The sequence below is a fragment of the Rhagoletis pomonella genome, unplaced genomic scaffold (assembly GCF_013731165.1).
Source record: "Rhagoletis pomonella isolate Grant_MI unplaced genomic scaffold, Rhpom_1.0 Rhpom_scaffold_00013, whole genome shotgun sequence".
In the NCBI taxonomy this organism is placed as follows: Eukaryota; Metazoa; Arthropoda; class Insecta; order Diptera; family Tephritidae; genus Rhagoletis; species Rhagoletis pomonella.
This window is the reverse complement of record NW_023458567.1, coordinates 10,751,723-10,773,710: the sequence shown is the minus strand read 5'-3', so window position 1 is coordinate 10,773,710 and position 21,988 is coordinate 10,751,723. Positions and strand designations below refer to the sequence as shown.

Sequence of the window (21,988 nt, the reverse complement as noted above, 5' to 3'; positions counted from 1 at the left end):
TTATTTATTTATTTTTTTATTCCCTAAGGCTTTTTATTTTTATTTATTTTTGTAATTTTGTTTTTTCAGTTTTATTTATTTTTCACTTTTGTTATTTTTTTATCAACAACATTTTAATTTTTGCATTTACTTTTTATAGCATTTTTTAATTACTTTATTTTTATTTTTTCTTTTTATTTATTTATTTTTATTGTTTAGTTTTATTTGTTGATTTCAATTTTTATTCTTATTTTGACTTTTTGTTTTCCCAACATAATTTTGATTTTGTATATTTAATATATGTGTTTTGTTATCTTATCTCACTATTTTTTATTTTAATTTCTACCTTTTTTATTGTTCAATATTATATTATTATTTCTACCTTTCTTCAATAATGCAATAATATTTGAAATTTTTTAATATTTTTTATTGAACTTTGTACAAAGATTTTTTATTTTTATTTTCATATTAATTCTTACATTTTTAGTTTAATTTTCATTTTAACTTTTTGCTTTTATTTTCTATTTTAAATTTTTACTTTTATTTTAATTTATACATTTTTTGTTTTAGTATCATTTTCATTTTCTGTTTTACATTTTGATTTTTAGCTTTTTTTCTTTTTTTCTTTTATTCAAATTTTTTTTCAAATTCTGTATTTTATTATTAAATTACAATTTTACATAAATCGTACGTATCAAGTGGGAAGGAACAGCGGCCGTGGAAGGAACGGAAGCGCAACAGAAAAAACGGTGGAAGTATCTTTTCCATCAACCTCAGATTTAGGCATACAGTATTTTTCAGCCACAGAGGTAGTTGCCGTTAAGGAAGCAGGGAGTGACCTCTACTCTAGCAAAGAGATAAAAGTGGCCACTTGCTCACATACAGTTCGTTTGAATTTGTCGAAAAATCAGACTGACGGCCTTAAATTTTAAGAAATCTTTGTTTCGAACATATTTTTGGATAGTGTTGTCATCCATTTAAAAAGTCGAGTACAATTTACGGGTTCATTATTTTAATATTTAATATCAACTAAACTAGGTAAACTATGACAGTAATTTAAGAAAACGGAAGTTTCCACAGAATAAAGGGGCAACAAACTTTAAATAATATTCATAACGGAGACAATTAAAAAATGCTGAAAACTGATGAAGATTTAGCGGCGAAAAAGAAAGCGTAACAAAGCCGTGAAATACAAAATTAGTGCCTGTAAAATTCCCTAAACATTTGAATGGCCATTAAAGAAAGATGACATCAAAAAGAAACAGATAAAAAGTCAACACAAAAAAGTAAAAAAAAAGCATGAAAAACATGGAAGAGGGAAAAATTTACAGAACAGTTGAAAAGAGGAAACAAAAACAAAAGTGTTAAAAACAATTATGAAAAATCAAACAAAACGAAAAAGACAGTGCAGATACATAAATAAGTAAAGATTAATGGCCTTATCCATAAAAAATAAAGTAGGTTTAAAGAGCTTTATAAATTGACGTTTTCATATATTTTTCAATTTATAAACCTCTTATAAAGCTACGTTATTTTTTATGAATAAGGCCATAAGAGACTACAAAAAACGGTAAATTTTTTCTAGAGTTGGTATGTGGAGTGATTTGATATTGGTAGGAAAAAAGGAAGTATAGCATACAAATAGAAGCAAAAGTGGAAATTTCTGAACTAGAAACAATAAACAAAAACAAACAGATTCGAAAGAAAATTTTTTTTTAGAAAAGTAAAACAGAATTCTTACTTTGGAAAATAGTGTAAGGGGCGAATAAGACCGTTAAAAAAAGTAAACAAAATAGTAGCGAATTCACAGGAAATAAGAGCGAAAATGTCCTAAAGTGCAATCGAGGAAGGTGCAAAATGCGAACGAAAAATGCGTGCTGCTCTTAGCTAAATTGGAACTCACAGCCACGCCGGTTTGAAGGCACAAAGCATATTCGACGCCGCACAATGGGAGTGGAAGAAGCAGAAAGTTAATAAATCAGGAGAGAGCAAACGAAATGCAACGCTAACAGAAAGAAGGAGAACCCTATTTTGTGGCTGTTGCAAGTAGCATGTCAAGCTAGTTTTGAATTGGTGATTGAGTGCAGCAAGGGAGCAAAAAAAGAAAAAAAAAGAACAAAAACAGAGAATGGACGGACATGCAATCCACAAAATAAAAATAAATATAACAGTGAAGGGAGAAAAGAAGACAAAGTAAAACCAAAAAATGCCAGAAAATTAATGCGAAAAGACGGACTGAAAGTAAAAAAATAAAAATAAAAAAGGAATAAAATAGAAAATAAATACATATGAAATACACGAAAATATGAAGGGAAAGAAAGAAAATATTATTGCAAGAAGTGTAAAAAATCAAGCGAAATAAAATGAAAAAATATGCAAAATAAAAATTTTAAGCAAAGGAACCGCAAACAAACATAATTGCGACGTTTTACGAAAATAAAACGAAATAAAAAGAAAAAAAAAATCAAAGTCAGAAAAAAGTGTGCAGCTGTTGCCATCAGACGTCAAGGAACACTTTGCACAAGTTGGAGAGAACTTGCTCGTTTTTTTTACAACAACACAAATGTGTTCTTGTATTTCGTAAACTCTGAGTAAATTGAGTAGCAGCGAATGTGTTAAATTTCAAGTGTCTGCCGGTAAATTTCGAAGGCAGGCAACCGGCAGCAACTCATAAGCGCAGTGATTATGACAACAGCCAGGCAGGCTACTTTATGACTGCACAATTTTTTTATAGAACATGTTTTTTTTTTACATCCAATAATAAAATGCTACTCGAGCGCAAAGGCTTCGCCCAGATTAATCCACTGGCTCTGACGACTCTTCTCAAGTAAATGGCGTCAGCAACAATTCAATGAAAAAACGTATGAAGAAGAATGAAGCAGTGAGTTAAGCTTAAGTCAAGCTGCCGCCGTACTAGCGACAAATTAGTAAAGTCAATAAGGCAATTAACTGAGCATTAGGGTGGCTAAACTTTTATTAACACTATAAGATGTTTATACTTTTTTCAAAATTTGAAAAAAAGCAACACAAACACCCTAATTTGCTGCTGAGTCTGCTGCCAGAATCAGTTGTACTAGATTACTAAGCCCCACTTGGGCTCACCAGTACGATAAGTGTTATCAAGCATAACAGAGTGTGGCTACTGATTTAGGCCTCTCGAGCCTTTGTTACCGCCTTGGTATCCTTGGGATAGTTTTGAAGTCGTCTAAGCCTTAGGTGCATACTCTGACCACGAATCTTGCTGCTGGTGCTTTGCAAACAATCTCAGAGAGGTAGACGCTGTGTGTGTTCACCTTTCAGCAACTGGGAACGGCAGCATTTTTTTTTTGTGCTTGACGATCCCATTGTGTTGATGAGCTCTTACAGAGTACGTTAACCAGAAAACCCCTGAACATATTTCTCTGTCACTGCCATCCCACATATAAATACTGACAGGGCTAACCTTTCGACCAGACTCCGGACTCTGCAGAGGAAAGATTTGTAGCGCTTTTCCTCCGCTCCAGAGTGTTTTCTATTATGAGTCATATTGTTCCTCTAAGAGTCCCATCAGCTATTGGTATCAGAATTGGTATCAGAATCGTCGAATTGAAGGAGCATGCGGAGAGATGGGTTTCCCACGCATGCAAGTTGTTACTATACCCGCCAGATGAAAAGAGTACTCGAAGGCTAGGAGCGTATTGATATGGAAGTAAAGGTTTCTCCTTGTCTTTGGGCATTTTGAAACCTTGGTCATTCGGTTCGGCGCCCAAGTTGCCTATCTCAATGTCCAACGTCAACGGGTCGCCAGAGAGGACTTTTATCCAATACAATCAAAGTTTTTACCCAGTACCTTAGCTGCTTGGATTTGCAACCATTTGACCACCGTAATCGAGATTCGTTAGACGAGCGACTTTTGACCTGCGGACTGAGTACTTTTTTTTTTGGGAACAAAGCAATTTTTTTTAGGGTACTAAAACCCAGATGACACAAAGAGACTAGATTACACTGTTGGAAACACACTGCCTTTCAGTTTGGAAGCAAGGCCCGTGGACAGCCGAGGTTTCCTTTCTACATCAGCCACATTCAGTTAAAGCAGGGACACTGCTTGCAGTGTGAGGCTCTTCGCCGGTGTGTATGAAGTTTGTCCCTACCCCAACTCCTGATACAAAGTGGATTATTTCTGAGAATAAATTCACCTCCCTAATGTTTATAAGCATTCATTTGAAGATGAAATTAAAGTCGCCTAGTAAAAGTTGTCACCACCAATACAATGAGTGAAGCGCATCAGCCGGTTGGTTGGAATGTGCGGCGTATAAAAGTGTTTTGCGATCACTAGGCGCGGTGTCTGAGCTAATCAATTGAAATGTTTGGTATTGTCTTCAAGCCTGAGAAAATATTTGAAAGCATACTAAGTAAACTTGTTGATGTAAAAAAGCGCTAAATTTTTATTAGCAGCGTGTAGAACAAGTTTTTGGTGCGAGAAATGAAAGACGGCGTGACCTAAACGGCTGTTGGCCAGACGGACACAGCGCTTACTGAACGGTGCTGCTGCTAAGATTTTATGGACTTTTATTTGCTGCTTTGTTTCATTCGCTTTGTGCAAAGTCATTCAATCGATTTAATAGCGACTATTATACGAAATTTGAACTATTGTCACCGGGGTACGAAAATAATAGTTGAAAAATATCAAGCAGATTAGCAAAAGTAACAAGTTGATAAAAAAATAAAATAAAGTAAAGATAACACTAAGACAGACAGCGCCAACTATAATCAAGTTGAAGCACAGCAAACCCGTTTATTGTGAAAATAAAAACGACAACACTACAAAGCTCTGACAACAAAAGATCACGGCAGGGAAGTGGAATAGATAAAAAAAGAGCGAAAAAAAACCAAGCAACAAAACCGCATTCTCAACGGGTTTTAAGCTGGAAGCAACCGAAGTCGCACCAGCAGAGTTGCCAGCTGTGCCCCAAACGAGAACAAGTATGCTTGAGCTAAGTACGTTTTCAGCGAGTTCGAGCTACATAAATACATACATACGCACAGAAAACTTGAACGAGAACTTTTGGCATTTTGCTTTTAATTTAATTACATTGCAGCAAAGAGCAGCTCAAGAAAAATAAGTAAAAGCCAATCAACGGACGGCAGAAAGATTAAGCCAAAAGCACCTCCGGCTCTAGAGCGCTATCTGAACTACATACAAGATGGATAGTAAATACAAAACATACATAAATTTTAATGTTGGCAAGCAGTCGAGCAGCTACACCTTGAAAGCGAAAAACTCGTTCAACATTTTATTATACACGAACTTTGATCAAGTTTAGTTGGGTTGAGAAGTCGAAAAACTCGCCAAAGTTGTGCTATAACAAGAACATAAGTGTAAGCAAAACAAGAGGGGAAAATTAAAAAAGAAGCAGCAAAAAGAAGAAACAACAGCAACTAGTACACAGCCAGCGATTGCCAAGTAACCAGCAGGTCGACTGGGTGTTAGGTCGATCATCAACCAACAGACGAGCGAGTCGTCGTCCATTCGCATGTTTAGTGCGATTATCTGTCTACAGAGCAAAAATAAAAACAAAAGACCTGCTAAAAACAAGAATTTATGACTGCGCTAAGTCATTAGCAGGAGCGGCAATGAATGCGAAGGCGATGGTTAAAGTGTTAAGAGACAAAGCAACTACTTAAGAAACAGGATTGAAGAAATAAAAAGAAAAAGAGACAAGAAAATAATCGCACAACTATTTGGAAAACAGCATTGCCGAGCTCCTGAAATAATATGGAATTCAATACGACTATGGCAGTGGCAATGCATGGCATATGGCTGACCTTCAGAAGAAATAGTGGAAAGGATTGCTGCAAATGAGTTGGCGTAGCACAAACCATGGCTCAATTATTAAAAACAATATCGCATTGTTGAGATACGTTACTAAAGAATGTGGTGATTTAATAGGTGCCAAAAGAAAGAGGCGCAGGAAAATGATTTTGGCAGAGTTCGAACTAATTAAGGCTTAGTTTGGCATCTGCTTCATTTTATTAAGTGGCTATATGACACTTAAGATATAGCTTTGATACTTGATGGATTGTTTAAGGATTTCAGATGAGCACGTGTTGAACAGGAAGTTTCCAACGCTTGTGAAAAAAATTATAATTTTTGCGAAAAGACGTGTGAATATTAAGACCAAGACGCCAAAGGGTGACGGATTACAGAAAAATATGCAGTTCGTTTAAATTGAAGGCTATGGGTATTTTATTCCATTCATATCGACCGAAGAGTGTTAGATTCCAAGAACGCGGCTAGCAAAAAAAAAAAAGATGGATGGAATCAGAGTGCGGATAAATGCTTTGAATTTATGCAAAGGCCTTATGACCCGTTCTATCCTAAGCGACTACAGCCCTGTGGGCCAGCATCAAAATATACCGATTTAACCTATATGGTATCACTAGTAGAGATACCATATACAACAACGCTTCACAAACATTTAGTATCTAAACTCAAATGCTCATGAGGAGTAGAAAGAAGTGAGTCCGAAGGATGCAAACAAGGTTAAAGCAAAGGTGAAGATGGGGATGAAGACCAGGCTACAGCTGAAACTCGCACTGTGATAACTATTGTACAAATGAATTTTTTTACTACTGCATTGATTCTCATCTTCAGCTTCAGCTTCGTCTTAATCTTCAGCTTCGCTCCTGCTCTGTTTGAAACTTAAAGGATGCTGAGCCTAACTGCAACAGATCCAATCGGACAATGACCAGTTAAGACTGCCAACAGTAACGAGAGTTGTGATTTATTTAGTCCCGAGTGCTCTCTAGACCCCCGCAGATCTACCTTTGGTCAGAATATCCTACCATGAATTCCAAAAATTTTGCCCAGCGTCCTGAATCGGCAAAAAGACCATATCTCCAGTAACAGACGACATGTAGTCAGTGGAGATACCACACCGACGACAACTACAAAAAATGCCTTGTCTTGCTAGCTCATCGGCTATGTAGTTTCCAGATACGATGTTCCTATGGCTTAGTGCACACAAAAGTTCGATAGCGAAGTAGTGTGATGCGATCGGGAGAGTTGTCAGGCATTCCCTGGCTGTTTTTGAACTCATCGCCATCTTCCGATAGAACTCGCAGGCTAGTTTCGTATTAGCAATAGCGCAACTGAAATGTAAGCATTACAGACGTGGAGATCTCATGATAGGATATCCTAAAATTTTACTGAATTTTAATTTGATATGAAAACTAAACAATTTCTACTGTTTTTACTCAAAATAAATCCAAGCAGGCAAAAAATACAAGCAGATGATATGAAAAAAACTAATTCGCGGAATGAAAACCACGTTGTAAAGTTACAATTGATTCATAGATGCGGGTTAAAGAACCATTGCTATGCACAACGTCTCATAAAAGCCGCGAATACCAATTAAAATAATTTGCCCCAAATAGAAATCACAATAAAGTAATTAAGAGTGGATGATCAAAAGCTAATTGTAGATTGAAAGATGGCTGGGGAATATAAAATCATGATAATTTCGAAAGAAAAATTCACGGAAAGAAATAGAATAGAACTGCCGCTCATATGAATGGAGAATTGAAAATTAGGTAGGAGAGAAGTCCGCAAGGTATAGAAAAACGAATTGGAATTCTATCGAAGGACTAAATGGAGCCTGTATGGTGCATAACGTTTCTGTGGTTTGTCCAAATAATACATATCAGAGCTTCGAAGAAGGTGGGAATATTCTCACCTAGCCACCCATTGGCGATTGACAAAATAGAAGGGGCAATCCAAAAGACTTAAGTACTCATAGTAGGCTTTTTAGAGTAGTATCTAAAGGATTCCTGAATTTAAGCCGGGTGTGCCTAGAGACTTCTTCTTTATTCCTTAGAGCACACATAAAGCTAGGATAACATCTTGGTAAGATGGGACTTCTAGAGATGGGCTGCGCCTAATAAGCATTTAGTTAGGTTCGAGTTCAACATCTCATATATCAAACGATGTTCCTCAATAGTCCCTCAACTTGGAAAACTTAGCATTCTCAACGAAAAGGGCAATAATAATATTGAACTTCAGGAAAAGCTGGTTCTCAACTTCACACGTTGGATATAAATATGGGAAGCATAAATTTCTTCAAGAGTAGGATACGTTGAAGTGGCTGTCAATATCCCCACCAGCATACCTATGCCTGTATTTATGAGATTGGTGTGATACCACGCTGATCGTGAGAACCCTCCTACTCAAACCATTTTGTGGAGTCTGCGAAACCTAATGGTTGCCGTATTCCCACATTAGCTATGTCGTTTAAACCCTGGCAAAGTTCTAAGCAGCTGAAATTTCTTCTTCTTCTACAGATTGCGGGGCATTCGCATAACAGTTGGCGCAAAGTTTCTGGTGGCATGGCCTATTAGCATTCCCACGGCTGCAGCTAAGTCCCTTCTATCCAGCATGAAGTTGACCACTCGACCATTTCTCGAACCTTTCCGGCCACACGAGTTTCGTCTTGCTGCATGTGGTGAGACTTGTCAATCTATCACTCGCTAGAATGAGCTTGCAGATAGCAAGCGACAGGCCTAAAACCTTTTACCAGTGCGAAAGTGGAACGGATATGCCTATCTTTCAAGTTCGACTGTCTTCTGGTTGTCTGGTATGCACCGGTGACCCGGCACGCATACCAAGTGAAGAGCAAACTGCTCAGCCAACTCATTTAGGGATCTGTGCTTTGAATGCCGTCTGGCTGTCTTTGATTAGACTGTCTCTTATATTGCAGCGAGCTCAGCTGTGCTGAGAAGACTCCACCTCCTACCCTGTTCTCTAGTTTTGAACCTTTACTTAGTGTAGAAGAGGAGTAATCCATTTATACCCTTCGAAATATGAAAATTTAGTCTGAAGGTTGAAATTCTTTTGAAGTTCTTCATAAAGCTTAATATCCAGCTCATAAGAAAACGGTTAACGGCCTTGTGCTTTTTTTTACTAAAAACTTCAGAAAACCGTAGTAGAAAGTGTAGCAAATTTCTTAAGAACTGCGTACTGCCTTAAGAAAATTTTACACAAGAACATTTCTTTAACATTTCTTCGTCATTTTATATGGAGTTTTTACTTTTTTTGAAATCTGGATACTAACCTTAAATAAGAACTTCCATGGAACCGACAGTGACGCTTTGTGGGTTTCAGACAGCTGTCCAATAGAATTAAACAGTACGAAATTGGCCTGGCACTGAGAAAGAAATCATCCGTGATCTCATAATTCCGAAGCAATTTATATTTATTTAAGCTCCTTAAAGCAGTGGAAATAATAAGACGGGACAAGCAGTCGTATATTTGAAGGAGATTAGCATTAAGAGGGTAAGCGTCTCCATTTACAGAGATAGAAATGGGGCCATGACTTCGCTATTAAATAGAGAAGTTGAGGCAGAGACACACCAAAGAAAATTCTTCAATATGAAGTAGTTTCTGAACAAGAAAAGACTAAAGAACTCGGATTTATGTATATAGCGTCTAGAGGCTAGTAAATTCGCACTGTTACATAACAGAATACTGAAATAAGATAATACGAAGAAATTAATATTAACTCCGTGTAGAAAAAATATAAATTATTCACTACAGACAACACAGAGAACAACAACGACTATTGACCAATTAAGTGTCATAAACAAATTATCAGTTTAGAAAACAAGAATGACTAAGCGGTGAATGCTTAGAAGTAATAAAACAAAACGTAAAAAAAAAATCGATTTCATTGATAAACGGACATTTCACGCAAAAAAGGGTGACGAGCGCAAAAAAAAAAAAGTTTATCGAAAAATTACGAAAATGGCCTGTAGTGCGTACAATTTTAAACGGCAATCAGGTCGAAGCGAAAAATATGGCACGCTTTGTTTTTGGTGACGAAATATGTAGATATTAGGGTGATAAAATAACTAATTTATCATCAAGTTAAGCACACGATCTAAATGTACGCTGATAAATATTAGATAAATTTTTTTTTTTATAAAATTTGACTGCACTAATGCAAATGTAAACAGTAAGCCAGTAGGGATTTTGTGGCCAATGTTGGCTTTGTTTGCAGTAAGCTTATAATTTTTTTCCACAAAGCTTAAGAGCTGATAAGGTATAGGCAACATGGCTGCATATTTCTGGTACATATAACACAAAAAGCAGAAAAATGTATATGAAATAAAAAAGAAAAAGTGCTGATAAGCAGAGTGACACATTTTTCAACAATGCATACCACAGAAAGGTACTGTTATTAGTAAAAAAAAAAAAAAAAAAAAACTAGCCACTTTGGCAATATATACTTCAGATTATCCGCTTACATATCTTTGCTGACAGACACTTGATTGGTTATTCGTTACACGTAGGAAAATAAGCAGATATAAAAAAATGCTAGGCACAGGAAAAGGTCTAGCTGGTACAGGAAGAAACACTTAATATTTTATTTATTTTTTTAATTTTCTTTCACATTGCATTGCCGTTTCTTTGTTTTGTGTATATAAGGAAATACATAATAAAAAAAATATGTTTGCCAGCAGTCGCGCGGCGTATGTAAACACAAAAAAAAAAACACGCGACACGCACATACAGTGTACAACAAAAGTAGTTACGAAGACTTCCCATTTTGAACGCTGACTGAGTATTTTTCCTGCCTTTCAAGGTAAACAACATAAATAACGCTTCGATTCTGACTCCCTGGAGCGCGGTTGAAGTTGAAAAAAAATTCCTTTTAAGCAATATGAAACACAAGTGTAGGGAGAGAATAGAGAAAAACACAAAAAAAAAAGAGTAAACCAATCAACCCTGTCTAGCTCAAGTTGTGCAAAAAAGCGCTATGTGGCGTTTTGTTCCTATGCGAGTGCTTCTTACGTGTAATTCCTAGCCACAAATCGAAATGTGTAACAGGGATGGAAAACCGAAAAAATTGTTTTTATTTGTAAATCGAAAAATATTTAGGGGTCGATCAATGCACTCAAAGTTTTTCAATTGTGTATTGTTATTTTGGAAAAAAATATTGATTTTCAAGAACTCTATACCATTTCTACGAAAACTTGATTTTGAAATTTGTGCAAAAATTATGAAAATTATGCAAAATTGTATCTAAATTTTCAACTTTAAAAACTTATATAAAAAAATAAGAAATATTAAATAAACAAAAGAAAAATTTGTTAAAATGTCGCATCCCTATTTATTTTTCCACCACTGTATATGAGTTGCCATTTCTCCTTGCTTACAAAAATTTTCTTAATTTTTTTTCGCGAGCAACGTCTTAAATATCGATATTTATTTGGCTAACGTCTAATTGCACCTAAATTGAGCTCAGTGTACCGAATGTACCTTTTGGTTCGAAAAAGTCGGAAAAAGGTACTATTGTACCTACTTTTCCATCCCTGATGTGTAATGGGATAAAATACGTATGAGAATTAACCCTCAGGAAATATTGCATGCAGTACATAAGAAATATTTATTGAGAATAAACCGATGACTCACAGGCAAGCAGCGGTTGACTAATTGCAAACATACATATGAATGTGTGCACGTAGGCACGTGAAGGTCAACAAATGATTGGCGCGTAAATAAAGGGGTGACTCAAGATTGACCCAGGTATGATTGAAGTACGATATGAAAACGACGATTTCTCAGCGGTTTAAAAAAATCATAAAAAGTTCAGCAAAGGTTTACATTTTTTGCAATCAACTAAACACCGGTATGGCATTAAGAAAATAAACATAAAAATAAAAGCTTGTAAAAATACACCAATCTACTGAGCTCATATAAAAATGAGGCGAACGATAGATACAAATTACATGAAATGTTCAATGGATTGTTAAAAATTAACAATTTTCAAAGTAAGTTGTCCAAAGATCAACTAAAGATCAGTACGAAAGTAAAGGGCTTTCAGCGATTAAAGGAAGATCAGCAAGCCAAGCACTTTGGTCGACTGAAGTTCAGTGAAAGTAGATTCCAATGAATAAATTTAGATCAGCAGGGTAGTAGGATTCGTTAGAGATCAGTACTGGTTAAGGGCCAATAGAAAAATAAAGATTTTTGCACTTCATGAATGAAAATTAGCTGGAGAAAGCTTCAAGTTTGACTGATGTTTAGCGAGCAAAGATTTTCATAATCAATTCAAGATCAATACGAATGTAAAAAAAGACGAAGCGATAGGTGAATCAACAGTAGGAAGTAAAGAGTAATGCTAGGCGCAGAGAGAACGAGAGCTTTGTTTCGTGTATGGGGGCAAATGAAATGCTGGTTCGAAGTTGTTTCACAATGCCTGCGTCCATTCTGTTTAAGTAAAACTTTAGCCTGGCACAATATCCAGAACGTAACTGTGGCAGATTGGCACGGATACCAAGAGGCAAACTTTCCTCCTTTGTTACAGGTGAGAGAGTTCATGAAGCGTGAAGACAGTCTCTCGGTACATGATGTTTAAAATTTGTCCGTATGCTATAGGGCCCTTAATCTCACCCGTTAGTTCATAGATTCATTCTGAAGGCCTAAGATAGGGATGGAAAACTTTCAAAATACTCTGTAATGCGGAATCCCGGTTTGATGTAATCGTTTTTTGCACCAAGTATATCGAAAAATCTACGGTAGTGAAAAACTTGACGGCGATGTCAGGAAGTTTTTGCCTTAACACAGATCATGATGTCCTGAACATTATACTACAGAAGACATTCTGTGGCTGTACGGAGTGCAGTGTGCTGGTAGATCTATAAGCTCGTGTCTTACTTCTCCCGGACCACAACTTATAAGGGAAAGGGTGCAGGGAACATACAAGTATTGTTTGATTAAACCAATCTTAAATATTTCTTAGTACGTAATTTAAAAGTAAAAGAGTTGGTAGAAGCAGTAGAAGTAGTAGCAGCTTGCAACTAATTGACTTTTTCTTTTATACACTAAAATTTAGAAATTTTTTGTTAAGTATTTCGTAAGATCTTTTAAGCAACTTTGCTTTTTTAACACTCTTTGACTTCGTGAAGTTTCGAAATATTTTTCATTATCTTCTACGCTTTTGGCTCTTACTTCTTCACACTTTAAGCCTTACTGCATAGATATGTATGCATGTACATTAGACTGTATCACCAAAAAAAAAAGTCGCGGCTTTCCGCCAGGATTAAAAAATGTATTATATTTGAAGATTTCCAGCAAAATATTTCGGGAAAAGCTTAAGCTTAAGCGATTTGAAAATACCTACAAAATCAAAAATAGAGTTTTTTATGAATACCAATAGTTTTTTTTTAAGGATTTGTTGAAAAAAATCCCCTTAGATGACAGAACGGTTTAATCTTAAAAATATTGAAAAACTTTTTTACGGAATCGTAATACATAATGAGATTATTGGTGTTGTTTTTTAACTTTTTTCAATGATTGGTTTAAGAAAATCTTGAATAACTGGGCCAAAACTATACCGTTTGAGACTTGTGAGGTATCAAAGGAAAGGTCTTTTCTCACCCTTTCATTCATTCAAAGGAACTCATTCACGTCCCAATTTTTTATTTTATTTTTTATTTTTTTTTCCAAATATAAACACGTTTAAATTCAACTTGTAATGACACTCGTTCATCTTAACTATCTCTTTCTTTTGGCTGATGTATTAAATTTATTCTTAAGCCAATCTTTGAAAAAAATTTCAAAACAGCATCAATAATCTAACTTTTATGATTACGTTAAACATTTTTTTTAAATATTAACTGGTTTTTCATCTGAGTTGATTTTTTTTTTTTTAAATGCTTTAAAAAAACTTTTTTACCATAAAAAAAAAATTGGTTGCATTTTCAAATCGGTCCAAAATATTTTGTTACAAGTCTTAAAATACATATAACAAATTTTATAATTTCAATGGAACAGTACCGATTTTTTTGTATGGGGAGTGATGCGGTCTAATGTACATACATATGAATGTATGGAGGCCCTCAGCTGGCAGTTATTTTTCTACACAAGCAAGAGTATGGGTTAAATGCGTGTGCAGCAATTCGTCGTTGTATTCATTATTATATAGGCATGCATATACGTACACATTCATATGTATATACATAGATATCTAGATACGAGTCGTACGTGTTGTCTTTCTTCGGCGTAAAACTTCACTTTATTGCGGAGTTCACTTCACTGTTTCGCTTTTGTGCACGTTCTGTTGCAGCAGACTTGCTTTTTTTGTTGGTCTTTTGGTTCTTTTATTGCGGTTGCTATTTATATATTTTATATCTTATATACATATCTACATATGTATATTTCATAATTTTTTATACTTCTTATTTTTTTTTTTTAATTCTTAAGTATTTTCTTTATATTTTCTTATATATACATATACATATTTGTTTCTTTTGTTCATTATGGCTTTCACATTTGCATGCACATATGCACACACACACACTTATATACCGTTTCTTTTGCAATCCACGCTTTGCTCCTTTTCCACTTTACACGTCACGTCACATCATTTCACTTCATCTGCCTTTTGCTTTGCCATTTCGTACTTTGGTTTCTCGCTACTTCTTCTGCAGCTGCTTTTTTACACACAAAAAAACACAACTTCACTGCTTCTACTTCTTGAATTTCTATCAACTCCAACTTTACTCACTTATTACCCTACTCTCCCCCATTACCTTCTCCTACATATCCCCTACACATACATATCTTTCGTTTCTTTGTCTCTGTGTTACACTCACCTTGGGTAATTCACGTTTTCTGCGAAAGATCACCCCATCATTCTCGATATAATCGGGCACCTCTTTGCGATTGGAGAAGTTGAATACCATCGATGTGTTCTCCTGTGCAGCGACGCTTGGTGTCTGTCGTTTAATGCGTAACGCCCATAAGGGGCTATTATTAGCGCCTGGCGCTGCCGCATCTAACTCATTAAAGCCGGAAGTGCTTGATGCTGATGACGCAGCACCGGCGGCCGCGCCCGCTCCAATACCAGCGTTGGACTTGTGGCCAGGCGCATTGGTATTTATCACGGTATTTAGACTAGCATTGGCGGCTGCGACGGCGTGTGAATTGGCATTGGCGCTGGCGCCCGCGCTGACCATCACACCACCAGCCGTTGGGCCACCACCATCGGCTAATGCGCCCGTTTTCTTCATTTCATTTATGCGATTCTTTTCAATTTCGCGGCTTGTCAGCTGCTGTTGTTGCGATTGTGGTGGCGACGGTGTGCTGTGGTGGTAAATTGAGGAATGTGTGGCTGTTGTTGTTGTTGACGTGGAGTTGCTGCTATAAACGTTATGCTGCTTCAATGCTTCCATATGTTGTTGCAGCAATTGCTGTTGATTGGAAATACTCGGCGAGTTTGTGGCACTAGCGGTGTTGGCGGCCTGTTGTGCGGCTGTGGTGGTAGGTAGCGGGCGTATGACCCCGATTTGCTTACCCGGTGCGGCGTTCAATACCGAACTGGGTATATCGGGATTCAAATTGGAAGAGTTTAGTTGTTGTTGTTTCGTTTGCGTTTTTTGCTGCGTTTGTCCACTGCTGCCAGCGAATTTGAATTGTTGTGTGGTGCCCGCGCGTGCGATATTATCGAGTGCTGTGCGCGTTATACGTTTTGTGGGTGCGGCGGCGGCGGCAATACTACGATCAACCAGTCCGTCGTCGTCGTCGCTAAGATCACTACTAATTGCGGCGGTTCCTGCCAGCACCGAATCGGGTTCTACGACTGACTCGTCAACGCCGCTGACGCTACCAATACCAATACTGCTAGCTGCGCTAGTACCAGCACGATCATTATGCTGTTTCGCCTTGTTGTAGTTGCTGTTGCTATTTTCGTTGCCTTCGAGGGCCGCGTCACTATCGCCAGCCGCTTCACCCTCGCCAACAGCGCCACCACCCACGAGCTTGTTGCTATAGCTGTTGCTTGTGTTGTTGTCGTCGTTGTTCAACTCGCTATTATTGACGAATTCGTTGTCGCTGTTGGTTGGCTCGAGTGCCGAGTGTGCCTGCTGTTGCTTATTCAACTGTGTTGGCTGTTTAGTTTCCTTTGTTGTTATTGCTTGTTTTGGTTTATCCACCGACGTTTCAATTCGCAGCTTTTCGAGCTTTTTTGTTAAAGCTGTCACTGGCGAATCGACAACTCCGTGCGCCAATAATTCGCTCTTTTCCGTTAAAAGCTTATGCTTTGGAATGATATCGGGCGAGTGCTCTGATAAGCCGCCAACGCCGACTGCGCTGCTATTGCTACTACTAGCAGACAGCACACCGGTAACCGCGGCGGCATTGGAGGTCGCCGGCGACGTTTTTCCAGCCGCAGTGTTGACGCCTGCGACGGCAGTGGTCTTGCGCCCTAGCGGGCTATTGAGCAAATCAGCGGCGCCCACTACTGGCTTGGCTGCCGGCTTCGTGAGCACTGGCGCATTCAGCTTCTTAGTGGGGCTGATCGGTGGTTTGGGAAACATAATAGCAGGCTTATTCTCCTTAATGATAGTCTTGTAGGTGGCCACCTTGCTGGCGACCTCGCCGGTTCCGTTCGTGCGACTCGGGCCGCGTCCACGCCTATTAGCAGTGGCTTCGAACTTCTTCAGCGTTTGCTTGACCAAATCGGGTGGCGGTCGTTCCGTATCATCGATGACTGAGGTCAAGCGCTTCGGTGGCATAACATCTGTGCCGAGTAGCAGGCGACTACGTCCGTTATTTATCTTATCCTCGATGGTGACGCAAGTCGGCTGCGACAGCGCGTAATTTGCATTGCCAGTGGCCGCAAAACGTTGTGGCTGATAGCTGCTGCGATTGAGCGCCGCGTATTGCCAGGGCGTGCGTTCGCAGAGTAGCGCTTCGACGGAACGCGCGCGTTTTAACGAATCATTTCCGCGTTTTACATGACGCGAACGCGGTGTATCGGGCGTACCGACATTGGTGGCATTTGTCGCAATGCCTGCACCGCCTGCCGGTGCCGAGTGCGGCAAACGAGAACCATTCGCGGCAAAAGTGCCCGCTGCATGCTTTTGAAATGTTGTAGTCTTTTTGGTGTTCTCCTGCGCGCCAGCAGCGGCGTCGTTGTTGTGCTTCAGTATGCCACCCTGTGTTTTTAGCTTGCGCTCAGCGGCCATCGTTTTGTCTGCATCCGCGCGCAGCTCAACATATTCGTCCTCTTCACGCACTTCCAAATCGATTGCTTCGCCGCCATCCAGGTCATCTTCTGGCTCATCATCCTCATCGGCTGGATCGTCGCGATCGAGTAAATTGTTCAGACTGGTGGCGCGCCGCATATTATCGAGACAGTGACGCTCCTTTTCCATGGATTCGCGAAAGGCGAGGCTGAGGTAGCGGCACCGCAACTTTGAAACTATGCCTGGTCCATAGCTCAGATCCTCGCCTGGGTCGAAGTTCACCTCCACCTCCTCTGATTGGCTGGGTGGGCGTGCACGCCCGCCCGTCAGCGCCATTGGACGTGCGCAAGTCCCGCCACCACCGACACCACCAGCTCCTCCGGTACCAATCATCTGTTGGATGTGCTGCTGTTGGTGGTGATTGTGATGTGCGCGATGCGGATGATTGCCACTCGGCTGTGTAGTCTTCATCTCCTGCACGGCGACCATTTTCTTTTTGATGGCGCTTGCCGTGGGTGCCACAAACGACTTTGTTGGCGAGTAAGTGCCCGGCAAACCAGTGTAGCCCGAACCAGTTTCACTGCCGCCTGCGGATTCCGGCGCATGCGATGTGTACGATGATGATTTGTATTTCAGATAACGCGCCGTAATATTCGATTGCGTTGCAGCACTCGTTTGTGCGCCAGCCTGTTGCAGCTGTTGGTTCTTTATGAACTGATTGTTGTGAAGTTTTGAAAATATTTTGCCGCTGCTGCTGGTACTACTGGTCAGCGGTGGAGTCACGTAATTAGATGGCGAGTACGTGCTGGATGTGGCGCTGTAAGGGGTGTTGCTGCTAATAGCCGTTGCTGCAGTATTTTCTTGTGTTTGCACTTTCTTTGCAGTAGATATATAACTACTATTGTTCCCGGCCGACGATGACGCGCCGCGTTGTTCCGTGTACGTCCGCTCGCGCTCGTTCTTCGAATGAAACTGTTGCGATAGCTGTGACTGAGTCGCTTGTGCGGCGACCAATGTTGGCGATAGAGGCGTCGACGCTGCCACTGCCACTGCGCTCATCTTCGCTCTAGTTGGTGAGCCAGCCTGTATTGTGGATGGTATTTGCCTGCTTGTCACTGCATACGTTCCACCACTCTCTGCTGACACTGCCGCTTTGAGTGCTGTAGTTTCATTTTCCGTACATTCTTCGCCATCGCCATCACCATCACCACCGCCGTGGCCACTGCCGGCTGTGTCGGTGGTGGTAGTGTTGTTACCTTCGATGGTTACTTCACCACCACCAGCTGTGCTCTGCCGCTTCTCGCTCACCACTTCAGCTGCCGCTGCGGTCACAGTTTTACCTGTTAAACGGGTTGTTGTGCCGCTCTTCTCGCCAGCAATAGTTTCTTTGGCTGCAGTTGAAGAAGCATTCTTTATCGGCGAGTATGCTGATCTTTGCTTTGGTATTGGCACCGCTGCCCCTGTTACTATTGTTTTTGTTGGCGACACAAATTCTCGGTGTGTAGTATCCCAATCTTGGCGATCACCGCCACTCTCTCGACGCTCTCTATTCTGCTGCTGCTGCGGCGTGTAATGACCCCCGACTAGAATTCTTTCAGATTTTTCTTTTGTCGGCGTGCTATTGTTGCTGCTTGTTGGTGAGTTGCGTTTGGCAGCGCATGGTGTTGGTGAAACAATTGTAGCTGCTCCAATTGCTGCTGCTGGTGCTGTGGGAGATGCTGGGGCCGTTGCCGTTGGCCTTTTCATAATCAGACTCATTTGCTGTTGTTGCTCAGCGGCAGTGATTACCGTTGCATGCTTTTGTTGAATACAATGGAGTTTTTCTAGCTCTTCTTGGTATTGGTATTGACTAGCTGTTAGTTTGCTTACTTTGGTTGTTGTTGTTACGGTTGCTACTTGAATTCCGGACTTAGAAGCGACCGCGGTTAAGTCTCTGCTTGGCGTTATTGTTGTTGGCGAAAAACCATCTGCAAGTAAAGAAAATATTGTAATTATATTGAACAAGTAAATAGAAAAGGGAATATTTAGTATGTGTGAGTCAGCAGATACTCAAAATTTAAGTGGACGCAATGGAGACGAAATATTTTTAGAGATTTTATAACCGACAGTTTTTAATGATTTGCAGTTAAAAGAAAAGCCCCCTACGAGTGCGACGTCTATTAGGCTCAGGCTGACGTACAAGTTTCTAATTCAAATCTTAGACAGAGTCACAGGGGCAACATTGAATATATGACTACCAGATCAGGGTTGTAGCTAAAGGTTTCACAATTATGGCAGGAATAACTGTTTAAGAGATTCCAGTGTACTAGGCCCCAGGTATAACCGTATTCGGGAAAATCAGGAAGTAGATGAGTGTGCAATGAAAGAATCTGAACAGGACTTAAGGAACCAGAGCACCGCTTTAACCCTGGCCACGGCTCGATCAATGAAAAGCACGAAGCCCGGCACATTGAACTATTGGCTTATGTACGCTAGTTTTCAGAACCCGCTTTGCGAGCTCATGTTGGCCCAAGGACTTCAGGCCAATCAGTCCCTCTTCGTTTCTACCAAAAACGTTGGAGAGGCTGGTTGACCTACACCGGAGCTCAGCATGCTTATTGTAAAGGAAGGTCGGTAGAAACCGCTCGACACACAATTGTGAGGTGGATAGAGGAAGCCTTCAATCACAAAGTTTTTGCCGTAGGAGCCTTCCTCGATATCGAAGGGGCTTTTGATAATGTCCTGACAGAGGCAATAGTTAAGTCGTTGGATAAGCTTCAGGTTGATGTCAGTCGCATTTGGCTCATCGAAAGCTTGCTGAGTGACAGAATTGTCATGGTCATATGGGGCAGCGCTTGCTTGCATCGCACGGTGAACAGGCGCACCCTGAGGGGAGGTGTCCTCTCACCCTTGCTCTGGGGCGTCGTGGTGGGTGAACGATCTACTAGAGGAGCTAGAGAAACACGTCTGTCGGGTAATTGGGTACGCAGACGATGTTGCACTTATAGCTAAAGGTAAATACCTGAACACGCTTTATGAAATGAACCAACGGTATCTTAACATAGCTACTAATTGGGTGGCCAAAAGTGGCTTAGCCGTCAATCCCAGTAAGACGGAACTGGTCTTATTACAAGACCGTAGTCAATCAAGCTACAAGGCTACACTAGCTAAGCAGCTGGTGCGCGTACAACAGGCTGCTTTAATCGGTTTAAGTGGGGCACTGCGTGCCACCCGCACGTTAGCACCGAATGTAATGCTGAACGTAGTGCCTGTCGACGTTGCAGACAAAATTGCCGCGGCGCGAACAGCTATTTGACTCAGGGAAACCGATTGGTTGACCGACTTGAGGACTGGACACTCTCGAGTTCTAGGGGGGCATCCCTGATCGCACAGATTACTGCGCCACTGAAATGGATCCTAGGCGCTTCTTCTCTGCCCACTTTCCCTCAAGCGAGGATTGGGACGTCGACTTGACCGCAGGGTTGGTGGTGGGGTCTTCTGTCGAGAGCTTACCATCAGCACTAAGTTCAGGCTCCCGGACTTCTGCAGTCTATTCCAGGCGGAAGTGGCTACTATCAAGGAGGCGATGGATTCACTGCTCTGGAGGGCTATAACAGTCAGGGAAGTGAGCATATATTCTGATAGCCAAGCGGCTGAAAGATGACGAGGTGGAATCACCTCAACACTACCTTCTTAGGTGCCCAGAGTATGCGAGGCTAAGGTTAAAGTATTTTGCCTCTCACATCCTTAATAGCCCCGAGGAGCACTGGGGAATTGAAATTAACCGAATTTCTAAATACATAATCGGCTCGGGGCGTTTTGTCGATTAAGTATTGGGTGCCGTTTAGAATGTGGTATCACAATCTCCTAATTGTCTAAGTGAGCCCCGGTTAGACGGGGTTTCCAACTAACCTACCTAACCTTAAATTTGTATATTATTTAGTTCTATTTATTTTTCCATATTTCTACTCATTTTTTTTATATAAACATCTAAACACGTAAATGCCTTGTAACCATGTAAACCTCGTAAACTTACTTAATTTTTTATGGAGTACCGGTTTACTTACAAGGTTTACGAGGTTACGAGACATATTATTTCTATTTAAATTTTTCATATTATTTCTGTTTAATTTTCTTATATTTTTTCTTAACTTTTTATATTATTTCTACTTATTTCTTTATATTATTTCTATTTAATTTTTTCATTATTTTTTACTCTTAACATAATTTTTTTTTTCTTTTATATTATCCTTATTTTTTATTCTACATATGTTTTGCGTTTTTTATGTTTTTACTATTATTTTTATTATATTTTTGTGTTAAAATTTTTTCCTTTTTTAATTTACTTTTATACCATTTATTTACTTTTTCAAGTTTTCTATTTTATTTTTAGGTTTTTATTTTTAAATTTTTTAAATGTTATTTCTATGTGTGTTTACTTTATTTGTTATGTTTTACTTTATTTAGTTTTTTTAATTCCTTGTAAATAATTTTTTAGTAATGGCGTTTTATTTTCTCATATTTTTTTATGCTTTTCAATTCCAATTTGTTGAAAACTTTTCCAGTGGCATTGCTACATTTGCCTCACTCACACTCTTGTATTCTTGCTCTCATATTTCACATACGAAATGACTCATTGTACCCAAACCGCTAACCAAACTAAATATACGCAAAACAAAAGTACAAAAAAAAAACATGATACAATATTCAGACAAAAAAATTTGCATACTTTTTGTTTTTGTTTTTGTTTTTTTGCGACTTGTTGTCGATAATTATACACAATATATGTACATATGAACGAATATATTATATAAAACAATGTGTAAAAATATGCACGCGTGCATTTATGACTTGCTCGCATTTCGCGACATTTCAACCCCAATAGAAATTTTCAGTGAATTTCCTCATACCACCACCTACCTACCTACCGCCCTCCCATTTAGTCGATGATTGCAAGCAGAATTTTTGTTTACTCATTTTGAGCATATATAAATATTTTCAATATAATTCGCTAATTTTTTTT

General features: G+C 39.3%; 1 protein-coding gene across 4 annotated transcripts in view; it reads right to left on the bottom strand.

Annotated features, from left to right (window-relative positions):
* LOC118748764 (serine-rich adhesin for platelets) overlaps window positions 1-21,988 on the bottom strand; it is a 122,605-nt gene that overhangs the window by 46,114 nt on the left and 54,503 nt on the right. For all 4 annotated transcript variants that reach the window (XM_036483430.1, XM_036483431.1, XM_036483432.1 and 1 more), the window contains one exon: window positions 14,614-18,953. In XM_036483430.1, coding sequence (XP_036339323.1) covers window positions 14,614-18,953 — 4,340 coding nt within the window. The remainder of the gene's footprint in view (window positions 1-14,613; window positions 18,954-21,988) is intronic.